The following is a 16,850-nucleotide window of genomic DNA, read 5'->3' as shown; positions in this document are numbered from 1 at the left end:
GGATTTCTCTGACTTTTTTCTCTTTTTTTGCAATTTTTGAATGCAATTTGTTTTATCACTAATAGAGAATGGAAAAAAAATGCAGTATAATTTTTCATAAAAGCACCAGTTCTCACTCTTGTTCTTTTCTTTGTAAGTTGCTTTGGGTTGCCCTGCGTACGAGAAAGTGACTAACAAATTCAGTAAGTAATAATAATAATTTTCAATTTACTGAAACATAAAAATAATAAAAGACACCTGTATGTAAGTGTTGTTCGGTGAAACACTCACTACATTTATCTGTAGAAATGAACTCCTGCTCCAGGCTGTACCCCTAAGTCCAAGATTTTTAAATGAACCAGAATTTGACCCACAACCTGCACTTAGGTTTGAAACACAACTTCCAAACCCTGGCACAGGATCGTAAAATCCTCTCACCTTCTACTGCAACCAATAGACACTTTTTTGAAGCCTAGTAGCATGGAGTAAATTTTCAATAGGTTGCAGCTAATGTGTGTGTGTGTGGGGAGGTTAACGCTTCCCAGTTGTGACTCCTGAACTCATCCTTCTCTTAATGCAATTGATTTTGAAAGAAGCCAATAGAAGCTTCCTTATCTCTGAAAGCTGTTACTCAGGTCTGCTTCCAGTCTTAGGAACCATAACTATGGTTTAAAGTTATGTGTACTCTACATTAATTTATCAGTATTTGCCACTGATGAAGAACCGGACAAAACATATTTGGCAATTTTTGTTTAGGCATAGCAGTTTGCAAAGCTATGCATTCTTCTGTTTTTCAATCAACTTTGTATTTTATTATTCTGCTCAAAAGTTGTATGCTATGCACAACAATATATTGAGCAAAATTTGCAATGGGTAAACTACAGTTCCCAGGATTCTTGGTATGTGTGAATAGGCTTTAAATGTAGGTGTGTGTACACAGCCTGAAATTAGGGATTTACCGTATTTAACACAGGTGCAAGAAGGTGTAACAGCTCAGTGCTCGTGATAGACCAAAAACATGGTCTTTTACGAGCTACTGATGCTCCACCATGCTTTCAGCTACTCTGTTGTGGTCTTCCTGTTGATAAAAGCAGATTAGGAATGAGAAACCAAAGCTGAACACCCACCTACTGTGTGTTTCTTCTCCAGCTTGGTCTGTCTAAGGGGGGCTTTGCTTCGGGGAGCAAGGGATGGTGGTGTTATATATATGTTATACTGAATGGTTCACTCCACAAAATTGTTTCTTGGGTTGCAGCCGCAGGCCCAGTGGGATGTAATCCAGATGATACAGAGTAATCGGCTGATTCTCCGAATGAAAGATCCCTAGTAATGTTACAATGCTTTACAAGGTATTTACCCTCTTTACGTGAGGCAAGTGAACGAATGATTAAATGGATGTGGTGCTTTAGTAAATAATAATACCTGGAGCATTGGGCAGGGGGCGACAGGCAACTCAACCAGCATTTGCATCACTGATATATGTCTGTCTCAAATGCATTGTATGTGTTTGGTGAAACTGGGCACCTCTGTGGGACAGATAAATATGACGAGCCCTGCCTAAAGGTGCCTCTGTAGGTATGCTTAGATGGCGATAGCATCTAAACAAGATATATTTGTGTCCAAAGTGTTGGTCTCTGACTGACATTCTGTGGTACAGAATATGAGTCGGATTGTCTCAAAGAGATTAAAAAGAGACTTAATCTTAAAAGATTAACTTAAAAAGATTGACTTAAAAGAGACAGAAGGGAAAATGTGTTTTAGACTAACTGAATATCCATCAGGACTAACTTTAACTTAATTTGTATTGGGTATGAAAAGTAGCCGCAATAGCTGCTTTGCTATGTATTTCAATTTAATTTTAAATATGTTCAGAGCAGGCTACTAAATCTGGCCATGATGTTAACTAACCCTGAAGTGCACAGTTCTGGGAGCGAAAGGTTGCAGTGTGCTATCTTGTGGGCTGGAGGCTTGGTGTAAAGAAAAGTGCATACTTTGTCAAGGGCAAGATGTGGAATCCTTGACGCTTCAATGTCTGTTTGCTAGGCTGGTTGTCTGCCAAAACCCCACCAAACAGGGGGAACCCATATTCGTGCAACTTCACAGCTGTTGCCCTTGTCACAGCTGCCACACAGCCTTGTCCTCGGTACTGAGGGAGGGTGTAGCCATGCGTCAAACAACCCATTGGATCACTAAGGCACCAGGAAACCAGCTGGCCTTCTTTGTCCAGGAGGCAAGCACTAGGGAAGTTGTGGATCAGGCTGTCCAGATAGCGTAGGCTCCAATCATTGCACCCAACACTCCAATTTTCATTGAGCAGAGCTGAATGAGAGGAGTTTAGGCTGCCGAAGTGGAAGTGGCCACTTCTGTACCTGAAATACAAAGAGAGGCAGTGATTTTCATGAGACAAAAGTTCTTGAGAGCAGAAGAAGCAGTAAGGCCTACAAGGCCTACACAATCATTCAAGCCTAAGCCTGCTAACAGCAAACTGCTAAGTCACTGTGACTCGTGACTCATCTTGGGTGAAGACTCATTCTCTCTGTAAAAGTAGCCAGCATCTCTATGGGCCTCAGTCAGAGAGCTGTATGGATTGTGTATGGAGTAGTCTGTGAACAGTGCTGTTGTTGTTGCCATGTAAGGCTGAGGCAGACACAGTGGCTCCAGGACCTCTGTGAAGAGTCAGATAGCTGCTATGAGCACTCTGTGTATGCTCTTTAACTATGCTGTTTCTGAACAAGTTTATTTTCTTCAGTAAAGTTTTATTCTGTTTATAAAGAAGACTCTGCTATGATTAATTTACCGCTGCGCGACAGTGATGGCGGTTGAGCAGACTGAAAGCTTAAAAAGTATTTCATCACCATCAACTGGAACAAATGAACAGGAAGTTGCAAGAGAAAGCTCAGGAAGTGACTCTGTGACTTTCTCCTCCTGTTTTGTGGTCAGAACTAAGCCAGGACATAGCAATCAGATGTGGAACTTTGTGTTGGGTTACAATTCACTGCTTACTGATTATGAGGAGGAATGTTTGAGAATTCTGATTAAAATAGAAGCAGAAATTGCTGCTGTTCAGCTAGTCAGCCCTTTTCCAGAACAGAAAACAGTCCAATGAATACTGAATATTTGCTGTTGTTATTTTCCGTCCACAAATAATATGCACTCACTAACCGGCTCTGACAGTAGGCAGATGGGTCAGGATGCAGGACTGTCTGGTAGAAGTATGGCTTAAGACTGACACGTCTGGACCCTGCAATCTCTCTGGCAGCTTCATATAAGCCATCTTGGAGCCCTGCACACAATGAAAATGAGATGTCAACCTGGGGGTGAGGAATTATATTTGCTAATGCTCTGTGTCTGCACCTCTCTTGGTATTGCCCAGGGTTGGTGTTTCCTTTGGAATGAGGTACAGCAGAGACTGTGGTGTCTCTGTGGCATGTGGTTTATTTACACATATACCGTATTTTTCGCCCTATAGGACGCATTTTTCCCCCTCCAAAAATGAAGGGGAAATCTGGGTGCGTCCTATGGGGTGAATGCAGGCTTTCGCTGAAGCTTGGAGAGCGAGAGGGGTCGGTGCGCACCGACCCCTTTCCCTCTCCAGGCTTCAGGAACGCATCCGCAGCCTAGGCAGCCCTGCGGGAGTTCCCGCAGGGCTCCCCACGCTGCGGATAGCAGCTTGCCGCCCGGCGCGAGGAGCGCCCTGAAGCAGAGCGCCCCGCACACCGGACAGACATCGGCCAGCCCCACAAGCTCGGGGGACAGCAAGGAGGCGCAGCGCTGCCATCCCGCTGTTCCTCGACCTGGTTCGGTTTCCCCGACCTGGTTTTGGGGGGGAAATAAAGGGAATTTTTCCCCCCCTTTATTTCCCCCCCCCCAAAAAACTAGGTGTGTCCTATGAGACGAAAAATACGGTACACAACCTGAGCAGTATTTACAGCCCAAGAGGGACTTGCTTCCCCCATGGTCACAGCTCTCAACTCAGCCTTTGCCCACCCATTTTCTAACTACCCACCCATTTTCCATCTCACACAGAGCCACTTCCTTGGTACCTCTCAATGTCTCATCACCTTACCAGGATACTAGCTTTGCTATTCCAGGAATGGAATAGGTAGAGCATGAGGAGCTTTACCTTGAAGCTGAAAGGCCTTTCCCCAGTCAATGGCTTCTGCATTTTCCAACAGTGTTCGCCAGGCGTCTACATCCCAGTAGAAAGCAGTATGAAAGTTGGAGTAGCAATCCTGCTTGTCTTTCACCACCTGCAGAACGTGGCACAGTCATTTCGTTATTAACAGGACGCAGGTAGCAGGGGTTGGTTGGATCTTATTAACGATGGAGAGCAGGAGCAAGAGAAAGGCAAAGGAGGCAGGAACAGGTCCAGCACCACCATGGAGTGCGTCTCCAATGGCTTTCCAGCCTCAGAAGCTACTGTCTCTTGTGCTTTTTCTCACAGGTTCAGGTGACGGGTTATGGGAGAATTCTTACCTCCTTACGTGGGCGGGTAAGGACAACTTTAAACTCCGGCCAAGAGTCCACCACCACTTCGTGCTGAGCTGGATTTCTACGGTTGATGTGCATCACAGCTCCGTTGGCCTGCCAAGGAAAGGAGGGCAGTTAGCTAGAGCAAAAATCCATGTTGCCATTTGTTAAATTGATGGGGAAAGGGGACGGCAGTAGAGGAGCGAGAATTACCGGAAGAGCCTGGGGCAGGTGCCGTTGCAGCACAGTCTCAAGCAGCTTCAACTTGGAGGGGCAGGTCAGGATCTGCATGGCTGGCCAAAGAGGGGCTGGGGGCTACGTCAGGTTCCAGGAAAGATAACGTGGGGGGGAAGGAAGCACTTGAAGGGGACGAAACGCAGAAAGAAATGCATCAGACCCTTACACTCAGTGCTACCGGACAATCCACAACCAGAATGACTTGCCATTTCTCATGAAATCTCTAGTACAGTGGTGCCTCGCAAGACGAAATCAATCCGTTCCGCGAGAGTCTTCGTCTAGCAATTTTTTCGTCTTGCGAAGCAACCCTATTAGCGGCTTAACGGATTAGCGCTATTAGCGGTTTAGCGGCTATTAAAGGCTTAAAGGCTTAGGGGATTAGCTGCTAAAAGGCTATTAAAGGCTATTAAAGGCTTAGCAGATTAGATAAAGGGGGGGAAAAGCGAAAAAAAAATCTCTAGACTCGCAAGACATTTTCGTCTTGCGAAGCAAGCCCATAGGGAAATTCGTCCTGCGAAGCAACTCAAAAACGGAAAACCCTTTTGTCTAGCGGGTTTTCCGTCTTGCGAGGCATTCGTCTTGCGGGGCACCACTGTACTCAAATTACTTCACTAATTATGTCTGTAGATTAGGGATATATGGAGTTGATTCCTATTCTGGCTGAGGAGATCGACAGTGGCTGCCCCTCATTCAGACAGTCCCCAACTCCACTTTGCAGCTAGTCAAACCATTTCCTTATTTTTCTAGCGTTGAGGCAGAGCTGAATTGGTAGGCAAGAAGATTTGCGTCCCACTTATTTAGGGGGATTAGATTGTCCCCTTCCGAGGTCCACAATGACAGCTGCAGTGCTTACCTGAAGGGACACGTCTGCCTTTCAGAAGAAGGTAGCAGCCTATTGCTGGGCCACTTGCATGATATGGAATGCCATCCTTGCTCAGACAATTTATCCACTTAAGTATTTTTTTTAAAAAAATCCTGAAGCAATAAGCCATTAACTGGCTGGTGCCTTGGCCTTTTTCCCAGTGTCTCAACAGAGAAGGAAGTTTGGCTGCAAAATGCTTTTGCTTGACTCAGATGGCCACAAGTCCAGAGAACATGAGAGATTCGGCATATACTATGACTTATGTCCAGGCTTCCATGCGCCCTTGGCAAGGAGCTGTATCATCAACTCTGAAGCCGCCCTGCTGGGCACTCCAGCCCTCCAAGCCAGAGTTGAGGGGCGTGACGCCCCCCTGGGAGCGGGGGCCAAACTAACCATTCCCTAGGTACGCCCCTGCTTACACTTGGCCAAGTCTTCTCAACCCTGCACAGATCTACTTTGTTTCAAGTTAGAGCAGGACAGCTAGGTATTCATTCACCAGGGTCCCTTTCTCATTTCACTGCAATGTGGTAATGGGATGAGCTCTGACAACATGCAAAAGTCAGGATGCCCAACATCCCCAGTGAGGTAAAAGCTCCCTTTCAATCTGTTTCAGTAAGAATCCAAGAAAATGCACTCCAGGTTATACACCAGGGGTATATATATAGCTTCTGTCTTGGTGCCAAATTTTGATAAGTCGATCCAGAGTACACAGTGAGCTGGTTCATACATAACTTTAAACCACAGTTAAAACTCAACTATGATTTAATGTTCACCTAAGGATGGAAGCAGACCTGAGTAACAACCAGTCCTTCCCTTTTAGAGATGAGAAAGCCTTCCATAGTAGACGGTGATTAAGCTGACCTGGCATGGGAAGAGGTGATGGAGGGCATAGCTGAGGAAGAAAGGGTTAACTCTTCCCTCTCCAGGTGTGATTTCCAAAATTGCAAAAAAACCTGCTCCTTTTCCCTTATGGGGTACCCAAGAACCCACATAGAGTCCTTTTGTTGGTTCTCTATGGGTAGGAGAAAATAACAGAGACCAGAAAATATTGAGAAGTAAAGCAGCTAGTAAGCCTGATCTTAACTGTTGCAACAGGGTGCTCCCCAACACGCAGGAGAGAGGAGGAGGAACCCAAGCCATGTGCGCAAGCCCTTATATAGACATTTTAAATGGCCCGCCCTGGAGTCCAGGACCAATCCCAGAAACATCATGCATACATCACGGAAGGGGTGTAGCCCAAGACCACCCCCCAGGTACATCATATCTACAACAGAAATCTGTGTGTGTTGTTTATCTCCTGTCTTGCAAGTTACCTGGTTGCATTATCTGGGTTTTGGCCACTCTTTTGTTATTATAACTACTTAATTCCTGAATCTAGGTCACGGGCTCACACCCTGTTCATATCTTGAATGTGCCCTTAAGACAGGATTTGTGAGGACAGGATTTGTGAGGAAAGAGACAATGGGGACGGTTCCCACTTTGACCTTGCAGAGAAATTTTTTTTATATATATGTCCTTAAAATTCTTATAACTCCCCTCTTCTGTTACAACTAGATTTGGAAACAAAACATACTACTGGCTCCAATGTAATTGTTGTGGGATGATCTTCCTGGAAATTGCAGGAAGATGAAAGGTTAACTCTTCCGCTGGTGTGCTCTCCACAAAGAGCGCCCCTGGTATTATGTTTTTTCAAAACGGAAAATGCCTTTTTCAAGTGTAATTGCTGGTGGGACTGCGGGTGGGTAGGGTTTAGAGTGAGTGTGTGGCTGCAGGTCAAATGTGAGCGGTTGTCAATGACATTTTATCAGGTTTGCAAATATGCCCATGGTCCCAAAAAAGATTGGCCACCATTGCCAACCCGTGACTTTTGGGAGAACTCAAAAACATGTGCAATATATTGTGATATTTTGGTTGGCCTAATGCAGGCATATCCAAAGTCTGCTTTGGGGTCTAATCCGGCCCACCGGTCGGTTTAATCTGGCCCCTGTGGCAGTTTATTTCCTGGGGTAAAATCCTCAAAAAAGCTCAGCAACTTCCACCCTTAAAAAAGCTCAGCAACTTCAATCCTAAAAAAAAGGTCAACTTTGCATATATATTTTTATTGTCTTAAGAAAATTATACAGACAGCAAAACGAAGAAGCCTAAATTAACATTGCCTCTTACCAATAAGAAATAATAATAACTATTACAATAATAAAAATACTAAAAATTCATTTACTTCCCCTTTTAAATTTCTATTCTGGTTACCATATATTACTATTCTATAAGAATCTATTATATCCTTTGCTGTCCCATATATTATTTTACTTCCTGAATTCACTCTAACCCTCCCCTCCTCCCCTCTTCTTCCCGTCATAAGATTTCCTCCCCCCCCCCAGTTGCTTTAATAAGATAGAATAACATGAAAACTATAAAATTATAATTACTTCTTTTGTCCTTACACGCTTAACAATTATTAAAAGTTCTTCTTTAACACCATATTTCTTCATGTATTCCCCTATGCAATCCATTCTGTATAACGTTTTTGTTTGGAGCAGCCCCTGAGTCATTTTTGCCATCTCTGCAAACTCACAAATCTTAATTTGTCATTCTGTCAGTTGTGGTACTTTTTCTGTTTTCCTATATTTTGCCGTAAGTATTCTTGTGGCTGCAGTTATATACAAAAATATGTTCCTTTTGTCCTTGGGGATGTTGTTTGTTAATAGACTCAATAAGTATGACTGCTTTTTTTGAAATAGAGCTCCTGAGAATCTCCTCATTTATCTCATTCCAAAATTGTCTTACCACCTTGCATCCCCACCATCAACAACTTTGGTTGGTCCTTATGGCTTCTCACTTAATCAAATCTGGCCCTCTTTGAAAATTTTGGACACCGCTGGCCTAATGGTATTTATTTATGTATTATTTATTAAATTTGTATACCCCGCCCTTCTTCCATAGATCTCAGGGTGGCTCACAACATAAAAATACAACATAAAAACACAAAATACGTAATAAAAGCAAGAACAAACAAAACACAAACCAACCAACACCCCCCCCCAAAAAAGTATTGGAAATACTAATATTTCACTATTATATCATTAGACCATTGCTTGGCTGGTTGACCATTCTTGATATATGGCTTAAGGTACCTTATGTGAAATATTTTTTAAAACCAATATGTATAAGAGAGGGACAGGAAACTCCGGGATTGGGGGAGTGATGGGTTTGTTTCTCTTTCATTCAGAGAGCTACTGAAGTCAAAGAGAGGAGATACTTTGGGACTCTCTCCTCCTCCCTTTACTAAACTGAAGAATGTATGCAGAGATGACACAATTCAGATAATCTCTGGAAGCCCATATATTCCAGCAACCTCTGTATTTGGACATTATTCGTGGCAGTATGGCCATAGACAGGGCACCCTGCCACATGGCTTTTCATGGACAGTGCCCTCAATACTATAGCTAAGTAGCCCCTTCGGCGGTGGGATGGAAGGGTGTAGCCATGTATTTGTGCACCAAGAGGATCTGTGATGCCCCAGCTGATAGGATGACCATTGCTGTCCAGGATGCAGATATTGGGGAAGCACTTCACCATGTTGTCCAGGTACCGTCGGCTTTGTTCATTGCCCCCATGGTGCCATGTTTCATTTAGGATGTCAACATGGGAGCTTTTCAAGGTGGAAATTGTGAAGCTGGGATCTAGCCTGGAAGAAAAGACAGGCAAGAACAATATAGACAGAGATGTTGGGAGAACCCCGGAACCACCTTTTTGGCTCAGATCATCTAGTCCAACACATGTTAACACTGGCCAGCAACCTGAGTAAGTCGCAAGCAGGAAACCATTTTGCTTTTGCACACATGGGCTGCTTTATGGTGTCAACATAGCCATTAATAGACAAAATATTTTTAGGAAACTTTGCTGTGCCAGCCAGGAGAAGGCAGACTTGGAAAGAGTGAATGTAAGGTTTGACCATAGTATTTTGGCTATGGAGATTCTCCAACTGGAAGCACCACAGGTTAACCAGTGCCTCAAGCAGAAAGGAAGAAAGGGGGGGAGCAAGGTGGACACTTACTGGCGCTGAGGCATTTTATCTGGGTTAGGGTTCAGGTAGGTGAAGTGGGGAGTTGCAGTCAGATGAATTTTCTTGGTGGCAGCAGCATCTTTAGAGACGTCATAGATCCCATTCTGGTACCCTGTAAAATAGTAAAATATTCAACAACAAAGAGAAGGATATATGTGTATGTTTTTTAAAAAAATGATATTTATTAAAGTTTCAGAAACAAAAGATTACATAGATAAAAAGAAAAGAAACAAGAGAAAAAATAAAAAAGAAAAAAAATACAAAATACAGGGGAAAAAATAAAAAACACTTAAAAACAAATCAATCTTTCCGTACCTTACATTTCATTTCCTTGCTTCCCTGACCTCCTCTCACCTCCCTTTTTTGTATTCCAGTTCAATTGGTTAATTCAGCAATTCCTTTCCCTCTTTGTTTTTGTCTTAATCCTTTAACTTAATATATTATAGCTTTAGATTCTCACCTATTAACAATCCATTTTTACATACACCTTTATAACATTGCTGCTAAAACCACTTAACTTCATTCTGACATCATTCTAACATTCATTAATTTTGCAGTATTTCTGTAAATAGTCTTTAAATTTCTTCCAATCTTCTTCCACCGACTCTTCTCCCTGGTCTCGGATTCTGCCAGTCATTTCCGCCAATTCCACATAGTCCATCACCTTCATCTGCCATTCTTCCAGGGTGGGTAGATCTTGTGTCTTCCAATACTTTGCAATGAGTATTCTTGCTGCTGTTGTGGCATACATAAAAAAAGTTCTATCCTTCTTTGGCACCAATTGGCCGACTATGCCCAGGAGGAAGGCCTCTGGTTTCTTCAAGAAGGTATATTTAAATACCTTTTTCATTTCATTATAAATCATCTCTCAGAAAGCCTTAATCCTTGGGCACGTCCACCAAAGGTGACAGAATGTACCTTCAGTTTCTCTACATTTCCAACATTTATTATCGGGCAAATGATAGATTTTTGCAAGCTTGACTGGTGTCATGTACCACCTGTAAATCATTTTCATAATATTCTCTCTTAAGGCATTACATGCCGTAAACTTCATACCTGTGGTCCATAGCTGTTCCCAGTCAGCCATCATTATGTTATGTCCAACATCTTGTGCCCATTTAATCATAGCAGATTTGACCGTTTCATCCTGAGTATTCCATTTCAACAGCAAGTTATACATCTTTGACAAAATCTTAGTTTTGGGTTCTAACAGTTCTGTTTCTAATTTTGATTTTTCCACCTGGAAGCCAATTTTCTTGTCCAAATTATATGCCTCCATTATCTGATAATAATGAAGCCAATCTCGCACTTTGTTTTTTAGTTTCTCAAAACTCTGCAGTTTCAATCTATCTCCCTCTTGTTCCAGAATTTCCCAATATTTCAGCCATTTGGCCTCCATATTGAGCTTTTTCTGTGCTTTCGCTTCCATCGGTGACAGCCACCTTGGGGTTTTATTTTCCAATAGATCCTTATATCTTATCCAGACATTAAACAATGCTTTCCTGACAATATGATTTTTAAATGCTTTATGTGCTTTGACCTTATCATACCACAAATATGCATGCCATCCAAATACATTATTAAAACCTTCTAAGTCCAAAATGTCTGTGTTTTCAAGAAGCAGCCATTCTTTCAGCCAGCAAAAAGCTGCTGATTCATAATAAAGTTTAAGGTCTGGCAGGGCAAATCCACCTCTTTCCTTTGCATCCGTTAGTATTTTAAATTTTATTCTGGGCTTCTTGCCCTGCCAGACAAATCTAGAGATATCTCTCTGCCACTTCTTGAAGCAATCCATTTTGTCCAAAATTTGCAATGTTTGAAACAAAAACAACATTCTAGGCAATACATTAATTTTTATCGCAGCAATACGGCCTAGCAGTGAAAGCTTCAAATTTGGCCAAATTTCTAAATCTTTTTTCACTTCAGCCCAACATTTTTCATAATTGTCTTTAAATAGATTCCCATTTTTAGCTGTCATGTTAATCCCCAGGTATTTCACTTTCTTAACCACTGTTAAACCTGTCTCATTCTGAAACCTCTCTCTCTCAATCGCTGTTAAATTTTTCTCTAAGACCTTTGTTTTTAACTTATTCAGTTTAAATCCTGCAACCTGACCAAATTCTTGAATCAGTTCCAAAACCCTTTTAGTACTAGATTCTGGCTCCTGTAGTGTCAATACTAAGTCATCTGCAAATGCTCTCTATTTGTACTGTTTAGCTCCGACTTCTATACCTTTAACCAATTGGTCCCTTCTAATCATATTCAGCAGGACCTCCAGGACCGATATAAAAAGCAATGGGGAGATTGGGCAACCTTGTCGTGTCCCTTTTTCTATCTTGAATTCCTCCGTCATGTTTTTTGAGGATAGGGCAAGAAGTTGTTCAGTGCATCAGGACCACAGTAGGGGGCAAAATGTTAAAGCCCCCTACCCATCTTCCAATTTGACACCTGATGTCGACATTTTAAAAGCATTCATATTATTATTATTACTATTATTACTATTATTATTGAGGCAAGCGAGGGTACCACCTTTGGGCATCCACTGCCTCACTCCGCCTGATGGCTGTGCTGGTCCTGCAATTTATATTCAGTGGAGGCTGGTCTTTCAGGGTGAATGGGGCCTGCTTCATCAAGCGCTATCTGCCCACAGCCAGCTCTTCCCACCTGCTTTTTACTTTCATCCAATCTGGGGGGGGGGGCACTTCTATCAGCTTCCTCCTCCTCAGTCTCAGTTTTGCCTCTTGTAGAAGGCAAATGCTGCCTATTATGGGTTCTGGATCCACCTATGTTGGTCTCCCTGCCTTCTGCCCTACCAGTTCCAATGAGAACCAGCCACCACAGTTTACATTAATGACAGTAATGTCATTTTAAAAGGGGGGGGGGACTCTCTCATCTCATAACTTTTCCCTTAGAAAGAATGTCTTCTACCAAAGAGACGAAAGGTTTGCTTCCAGTTGACAGCATCTGTGTCCAGCAACAGTCTCCGGTACACATCAAGATCCCAGTAAAAGGTTGCATATATGTTTTTATACAAATCTGTATTGTCTGTATCGGCCTAAAAGAGAGAGAGATGGAACTCATTAGGATAGGCTCCCTGCCATGCCCTTCTCTAACCAGTTCTTCTCAGGTTGCCAAATTTATTCTGTTAAAATTCCTGACACTTTAACAGGTAAAGCTTTTCCTGATGTTGAGATGAAATGATGGGTGAAGTTTGACCTGCTCTAATGCCAAATGTGCCCTCCTAACAGGGTTGTCTTTAACAGATGCAGCGCCAGGGTTCAAATATCCTCCCCGTGCCCCCAAATTACCACGGGTAGTGGGGGGGGGGGAGAGTGTGCACTGCCAGCCTTGGGGGGGGCTAACTCTCCCACAAGCTGCAGCAGGAGAGCAATCCCCACAGAGGCTGCGCACCCGCCAGCCATATAGTTGGCGGGGCACAGCTTCCATCCCAAGCCTCTGCGGGCACAGCTGGCAGGCGTGCAGGGAAAGGGGAGACCGCCAGCAAAACCACGCAGCTCCCCCACTTGCTGGGGCGGCCCTGAGAGGCCGGCGCCCTGGTGCAATGCACCACAAAGGTGAAAGGCGGCTCTACCTCCTAAACAAGAGCCAACATCCCCTTTCATTTTGAGCCTGGCTCAGAGTCCCAGCACAGAACACGCAGCATTTCCTGCTGACATCCCACAAAGCACCCCCCACAAAATCCCCAAAGGCTACTACCTCCGTCCGTGGACGAGTCAGGACCGCTTTGCAATCCGGCCAAGAATCCACAATCACCTCATGGCCCACTGGGTTCCCACGGTTTATATTCACGACTGCACCATAGACCTGTCAAAAGTCATAGGATGTCAGAGTTGGTGCTGCAGTTGAAGGAGGCAGCCTAGGAGAAATGTGTGGGGTCTGGTGTGTCAGGCTTGTTTCTGCTGCATGCCTTGAGTGGGGTGTCCTGATCTGAGCAAGCACAAGGGACAGGAGAATCTGTTGATTTCCCTTGGTGTTCCAGCTGAAAGAAGCAGCCTGAGACAAACATTTGAGGAGAGAATCGGTGGTGTGGCCCCTAATTCAGATTTTGATCTGCTGCATGAATCCCCACTGTTAGTGACTAGCCCTTGAATGGTATTACCTTGACTGAGGACTTCCTGTTAACCAGCTGATTAACAAAATCTAGGAGCCCACAAGGCCGTGTCACATATTACACATATTTCTCACGAATCCTAGCTCTCTGCTGAGCATATCAACATGATACACACATTTTCAAGCACCTTCGTGTTGAACGTAAACTCTTAAGGCATGCACCTAAAAATGTAACATATAATGGTGTTCTCAGATTCAAAATGTGGAGTTTTGGAAAGATCAAGAGATGTTGACAGGAACCTGCCCCCATTCCTAGCTCTTAAACCAGATTACAAAACTCAAGATTACCGCAACTGTTTGAGGGAGGTTTCTCTTCAGCAGCGTCTCCAGCAACTGCAACTTGGACGCACAGGATAGGATCAACATAGCTTGGGAGGTGAAAGCCGATGGGCTGGTACCAACAGAAACAATGCCTGTGATGAGCACCTGGGAGAGAGATCAGTTCTTTGCTGCTCACCAGAATCCCCAAACTGAGAAGTCTTTTGTCATTGAAGTGGCTGGGGCAACCCAGTCAGATGGGCCGGGTGCAAATAATAAAATTATGTTTATTATTACTTATTTAACCCCTATGTCTACACCCCAGTGTCAGATGGCACAGCTCCCCCTGGGCTTCTAACTGTAACAGGAAAGCCCTCGCCTTCCTTCCAGCTCAATTCTGATAAACAAAAACCTTCTCTTGTGAACTACAGACAAGAAGCTCTCTTATACTGCTCACCTGCTGTCCAAAACAGCAACACGGACCTTTGCAGTTGGAGTCCTCTTTCCAGCTTGGTAACTTTAGGGATTCCTTTGATTAGGAGGGGTAATTTACATAAATTTATACTAGAGTGAGTGAACCGTTAACAGAACTGTTCCTTGGATTGTAGTCACAGGCCTTGTGGGATTGGATCCCACTGATGCAGAAGAATTGGCTGTGTTAATGGATAAGAAGGAGGTGGGTTTGCTTCAAAAGATTGGGAGAGAAGTGCTAGCTGCAGCTTCTTTCACCAGGATGAGTTGAAGGAAATAATGGAGGATTTGGAAAGCAAGCAAAGTCCCAGCTAAAGAAGAATGGCAACTTAAACTAAGGTAGACCCTTCGGTTACATACCGCTCTGAATATGTAATCTTCAGGTTGCGAAAGCGGCAAACTCGGAAGTGTATTCTTCCAGTTTTTGCCGCATGCACAGAAGCACTCTGCACGCTGGGTGTATATGCTCTATCGTGCTTTCTGCGTCCGCAGAAGCGGCGCCTCTGGTTACGGATTCTTTGGGGTCCACACGGACCACCGAAAAGAATTAAATTCGTAACCAGAGGGTCCACTGTAACAGTTAATGATCACCTGAGCAATATATGATTTACTGACAGTCCCTGTCATGCTGTTCAAATGATCCGTAAAACGGATCTTGACTATTAGCGTGCTTGTGCGTTGGCATGAAGGTTGGACTCCGAAGAGGGTTCAGTCATTGGTTTAATCATTCTGTAACAAGTCTAACAGAACTACAGGGATTATTTAAATCGTTCTGCTGTCAATTACAATTAGTGAACCATTGGGGAGGGTATTGGTAGGGCTTGGGATTGAAGTAAATTGGTTTTCCCTCCATGGCTACAAAACTTCCAACAACTTGCTTCTCTGATAAAGATACATTTCTCTTCCACCAGCTAGAATTGGCAGGTGAATAATGAGAGAATTCTTATATTTATTAGGATAGGTCTACAGAGAGTAAACTAAATGGAAAAAACAATTGGAGAGAAAAACAATGCATCCAACCCATGAGGATTTCTCTGACTTTTTTTGCAATTTTTGAATGCAATTTGTTTTATCACTAATGGAAAATGGGAAAAAAATGCAGTATAATTTTTCATTAAAGCACCAGTTCTCACTCTTGTTCTTTTCTTTGTAAGTTGCTTTGGGTTGCCCTGTGTAAGATAAAGTGACTAACAAATTCAGTAAATAACATTAATAATTTCCAATTTAAGGAAACATAAAAATAATAAAAGACTCCTGTATGTAAGTGTTGTTCGGTGAAACAGTCACTACATTTATCTGTAGAAATGAACTCCTGCTCCAGGCTGTACCCCTAAGTCCAAGATTTTTAAAGGAACCAGAATTTGACCCAGAACCCGCACTCACGTTTGAAACACAAATTCCAAACCCCGGCACAGGATCTTAAAATCCTCTCACCTTCTACTGCAACCAAAAGACACTTTTTTGAAGCCTAGCAGCATGGAGGAAATTTTCAATAGGGTGCAGCTAATGTGTGTGTGGGGGGGTTAACGCTTCCCAGTTGTGACTCCTGAACTCATCCTTCTCATAATGCAATTGATTTTGAAAGAAGCCAAGAGAAGCTTCCTTATCTCTGAAAGCTGTTACTCAGGTCTGCTTCCAGTCTTACGAACCATAACTATGGTTTAAAGTTATGTGTGAACCAGTTCACTGTGTACTCTACACTGATTTATCAGTATTTGCCACAGATGAAGAACCAGACAAAACATATTTGGCAATTTAAACTGTTGTTTATGCACAGCAGTTTGCAAAGCTATGCATTCTTCTGTTTTCCAATCAACTTTGTATTTTATTATTCTGCTCAAAAGTTATATGCTATGCACAACAATATATTGAGCAAAATTTGCAATGGGTAAACTGAGGTTCCCAGGATTCTTGGTATGTGTAAATATGCTTTAAATGTTGGTGTGTCTACACAGCCTGAAATTAGGGATTTATTTTCAACACAGGTGCAAGAAGGCACAGCTCCTGAGCTTATAGGAGTAACAGCTCAGTGCTCTAGTTATACAAGAAAAATATGGTCTTATATGAGCTACTGATGCTCCACCATGCTTTCAGCTACTCAGTTGTGTCTTCTTGTTGATAAAAGCAGATTAGGAATGAGAAACCAAAGCTGAACACCCACCCACTGTGTGTGTCTTGTCCAGCTTGGTGTGTCTAAGGGGTGCTTTGCTTCGGGGAGCAAGGGATGGTGGTGTTATGTGTATGTTATACTGAATGGTTCACTCCACAAAATTGTTTCTTGGGTTGCAGCCGCAGGCCCAGTGGGATGTAATCCAGATGATACAGAGTAATCGGCTGATTCTCCGAATGAAAGATCCCTAGTAATGTTACAATGCTTTA

General features: G+C 43.2%; 3 protein-coding genes across 4 annotated transcripts in view; all 3 read right to left on the bottom strand.

The window, feature by feature from the left end:
* Window positions 1-15,275, bottom strand: part of LOC308463659 (glycine N-acyltransferase-like protein 3) — a 27,544-nt gene extending 12,269 nt beyond the window's left edge. Inside the window, exons 1-5 of the mRNA XM_080982267.1 lie at window positions 14,031-15,275; window positions 13,329-13,436; window positions 12,540-12,666; window positions 9,603-9,723; window positions 8,987-9,233 (exon numbers count right to left, since the gene is read on the bottom strand). Of these exons, the coding sequence (XP_080838393.1) occupies window positions 8,987-9,233; window positions 9,603-9,723; window positions 12,540-12,666; window positions 13,329-13,436; window positions 14,031-14,108 (681 nt within the window). The 5' untranslated portion in view covers window positions 14,109-15,275. The remainder of the gene's footprint in view (window positions 1-8,986; window positions 9,234-9,602; window positions 9,724-12,539; window positions 12,667-13,328; window positions 13,437-14,030) is intronic.
* The window catches only part of LOC308462928 (glycine N-acyltransferase-like protein 3), a 28,345-nt gene that overhangs the window by 1,855 nt on the left and 9,640 nt on the right, over window positions 1-16,850 (bottom strand). The window lies entirely within an intron of this gene.
* On the bottom strand, window positions 1,764-16,850 carry LOC308462932 (glycine N-acyltransferase-like protein 3). 2 transcript variants are annotated; one of them, XM_080980976.1, is made up of 6 exons: window positions 16,633-16,850; window positions 4,663-4,808; window positions 4,456-4,563; window positions 4,103-4,229; window positions 3,142-3,262; window positions 1,764-2,348 (listed from the first exon to the last, which is right to left on the bottom strand). In XM_080980976.1, the coding sequence occupies exons 2-6, from the start codon at window positions 4,738-4,740 to the stop codon at window positions 1,928-1,930; spliced, it is 855 nt and encodes a 284-aa protein (XP_080837102.1). In that variant the 5' UTR covers window positions 4,741-4,808; window positions 16,633-16,850; the 3' UTR covers window positions 1,764-1,927. The 2 variants fall into 2 exon arrangements, with proteins under 2 accessions (XP_080837102.1, XP_080837103.1); XM_080980977.1 differs by lacking the exon at window positions 4,663-4,808.

The sequence above is a fragment of the Podarcis pityusensis genome (genome assembly GCF_964106645.2).
Source record: "Podarcis pityusensis genome assembly, chromosome: 1".
In the NCBI taxonomy this organism is placed as follows: domain Eukaryota; kingdom Metazoa; phylum Chordata; class Lepidosauria; order Squamata; family Lacertidae; genus Podarcis; species Podarcis pityusensis.
Note: the sequence above shows the minus strand (reverse complement) of the source record. Positions and strands in the feature narration are given on the sequence as shown.

Bases quoted from the DNA above. Each gene is read 5' to 3' on its own strand.
- LOC308462932 (XM_080980976.1), bottom strand. From the start codon at position 4,740: ATGCAGATCCTGACCTGCCCCTCCAAGTTGAAGCTGCTTGAGACTGTG. The intron at 4,230-4,455 runs GTAAGAATTCTC...CACGTTCTGCAG, and splicing joins TTACCCGCCCACGTAAGGAG to GTGGTGAAAGACAAGCAGGA. The intron at 2,349-3,141 runs GTTAGTGAGTGC...TTTGTATTTCAG, and splicing joins TCTGCCTACTGTCAGAGCCG to GTACAGAAGTGGCCACTTCC.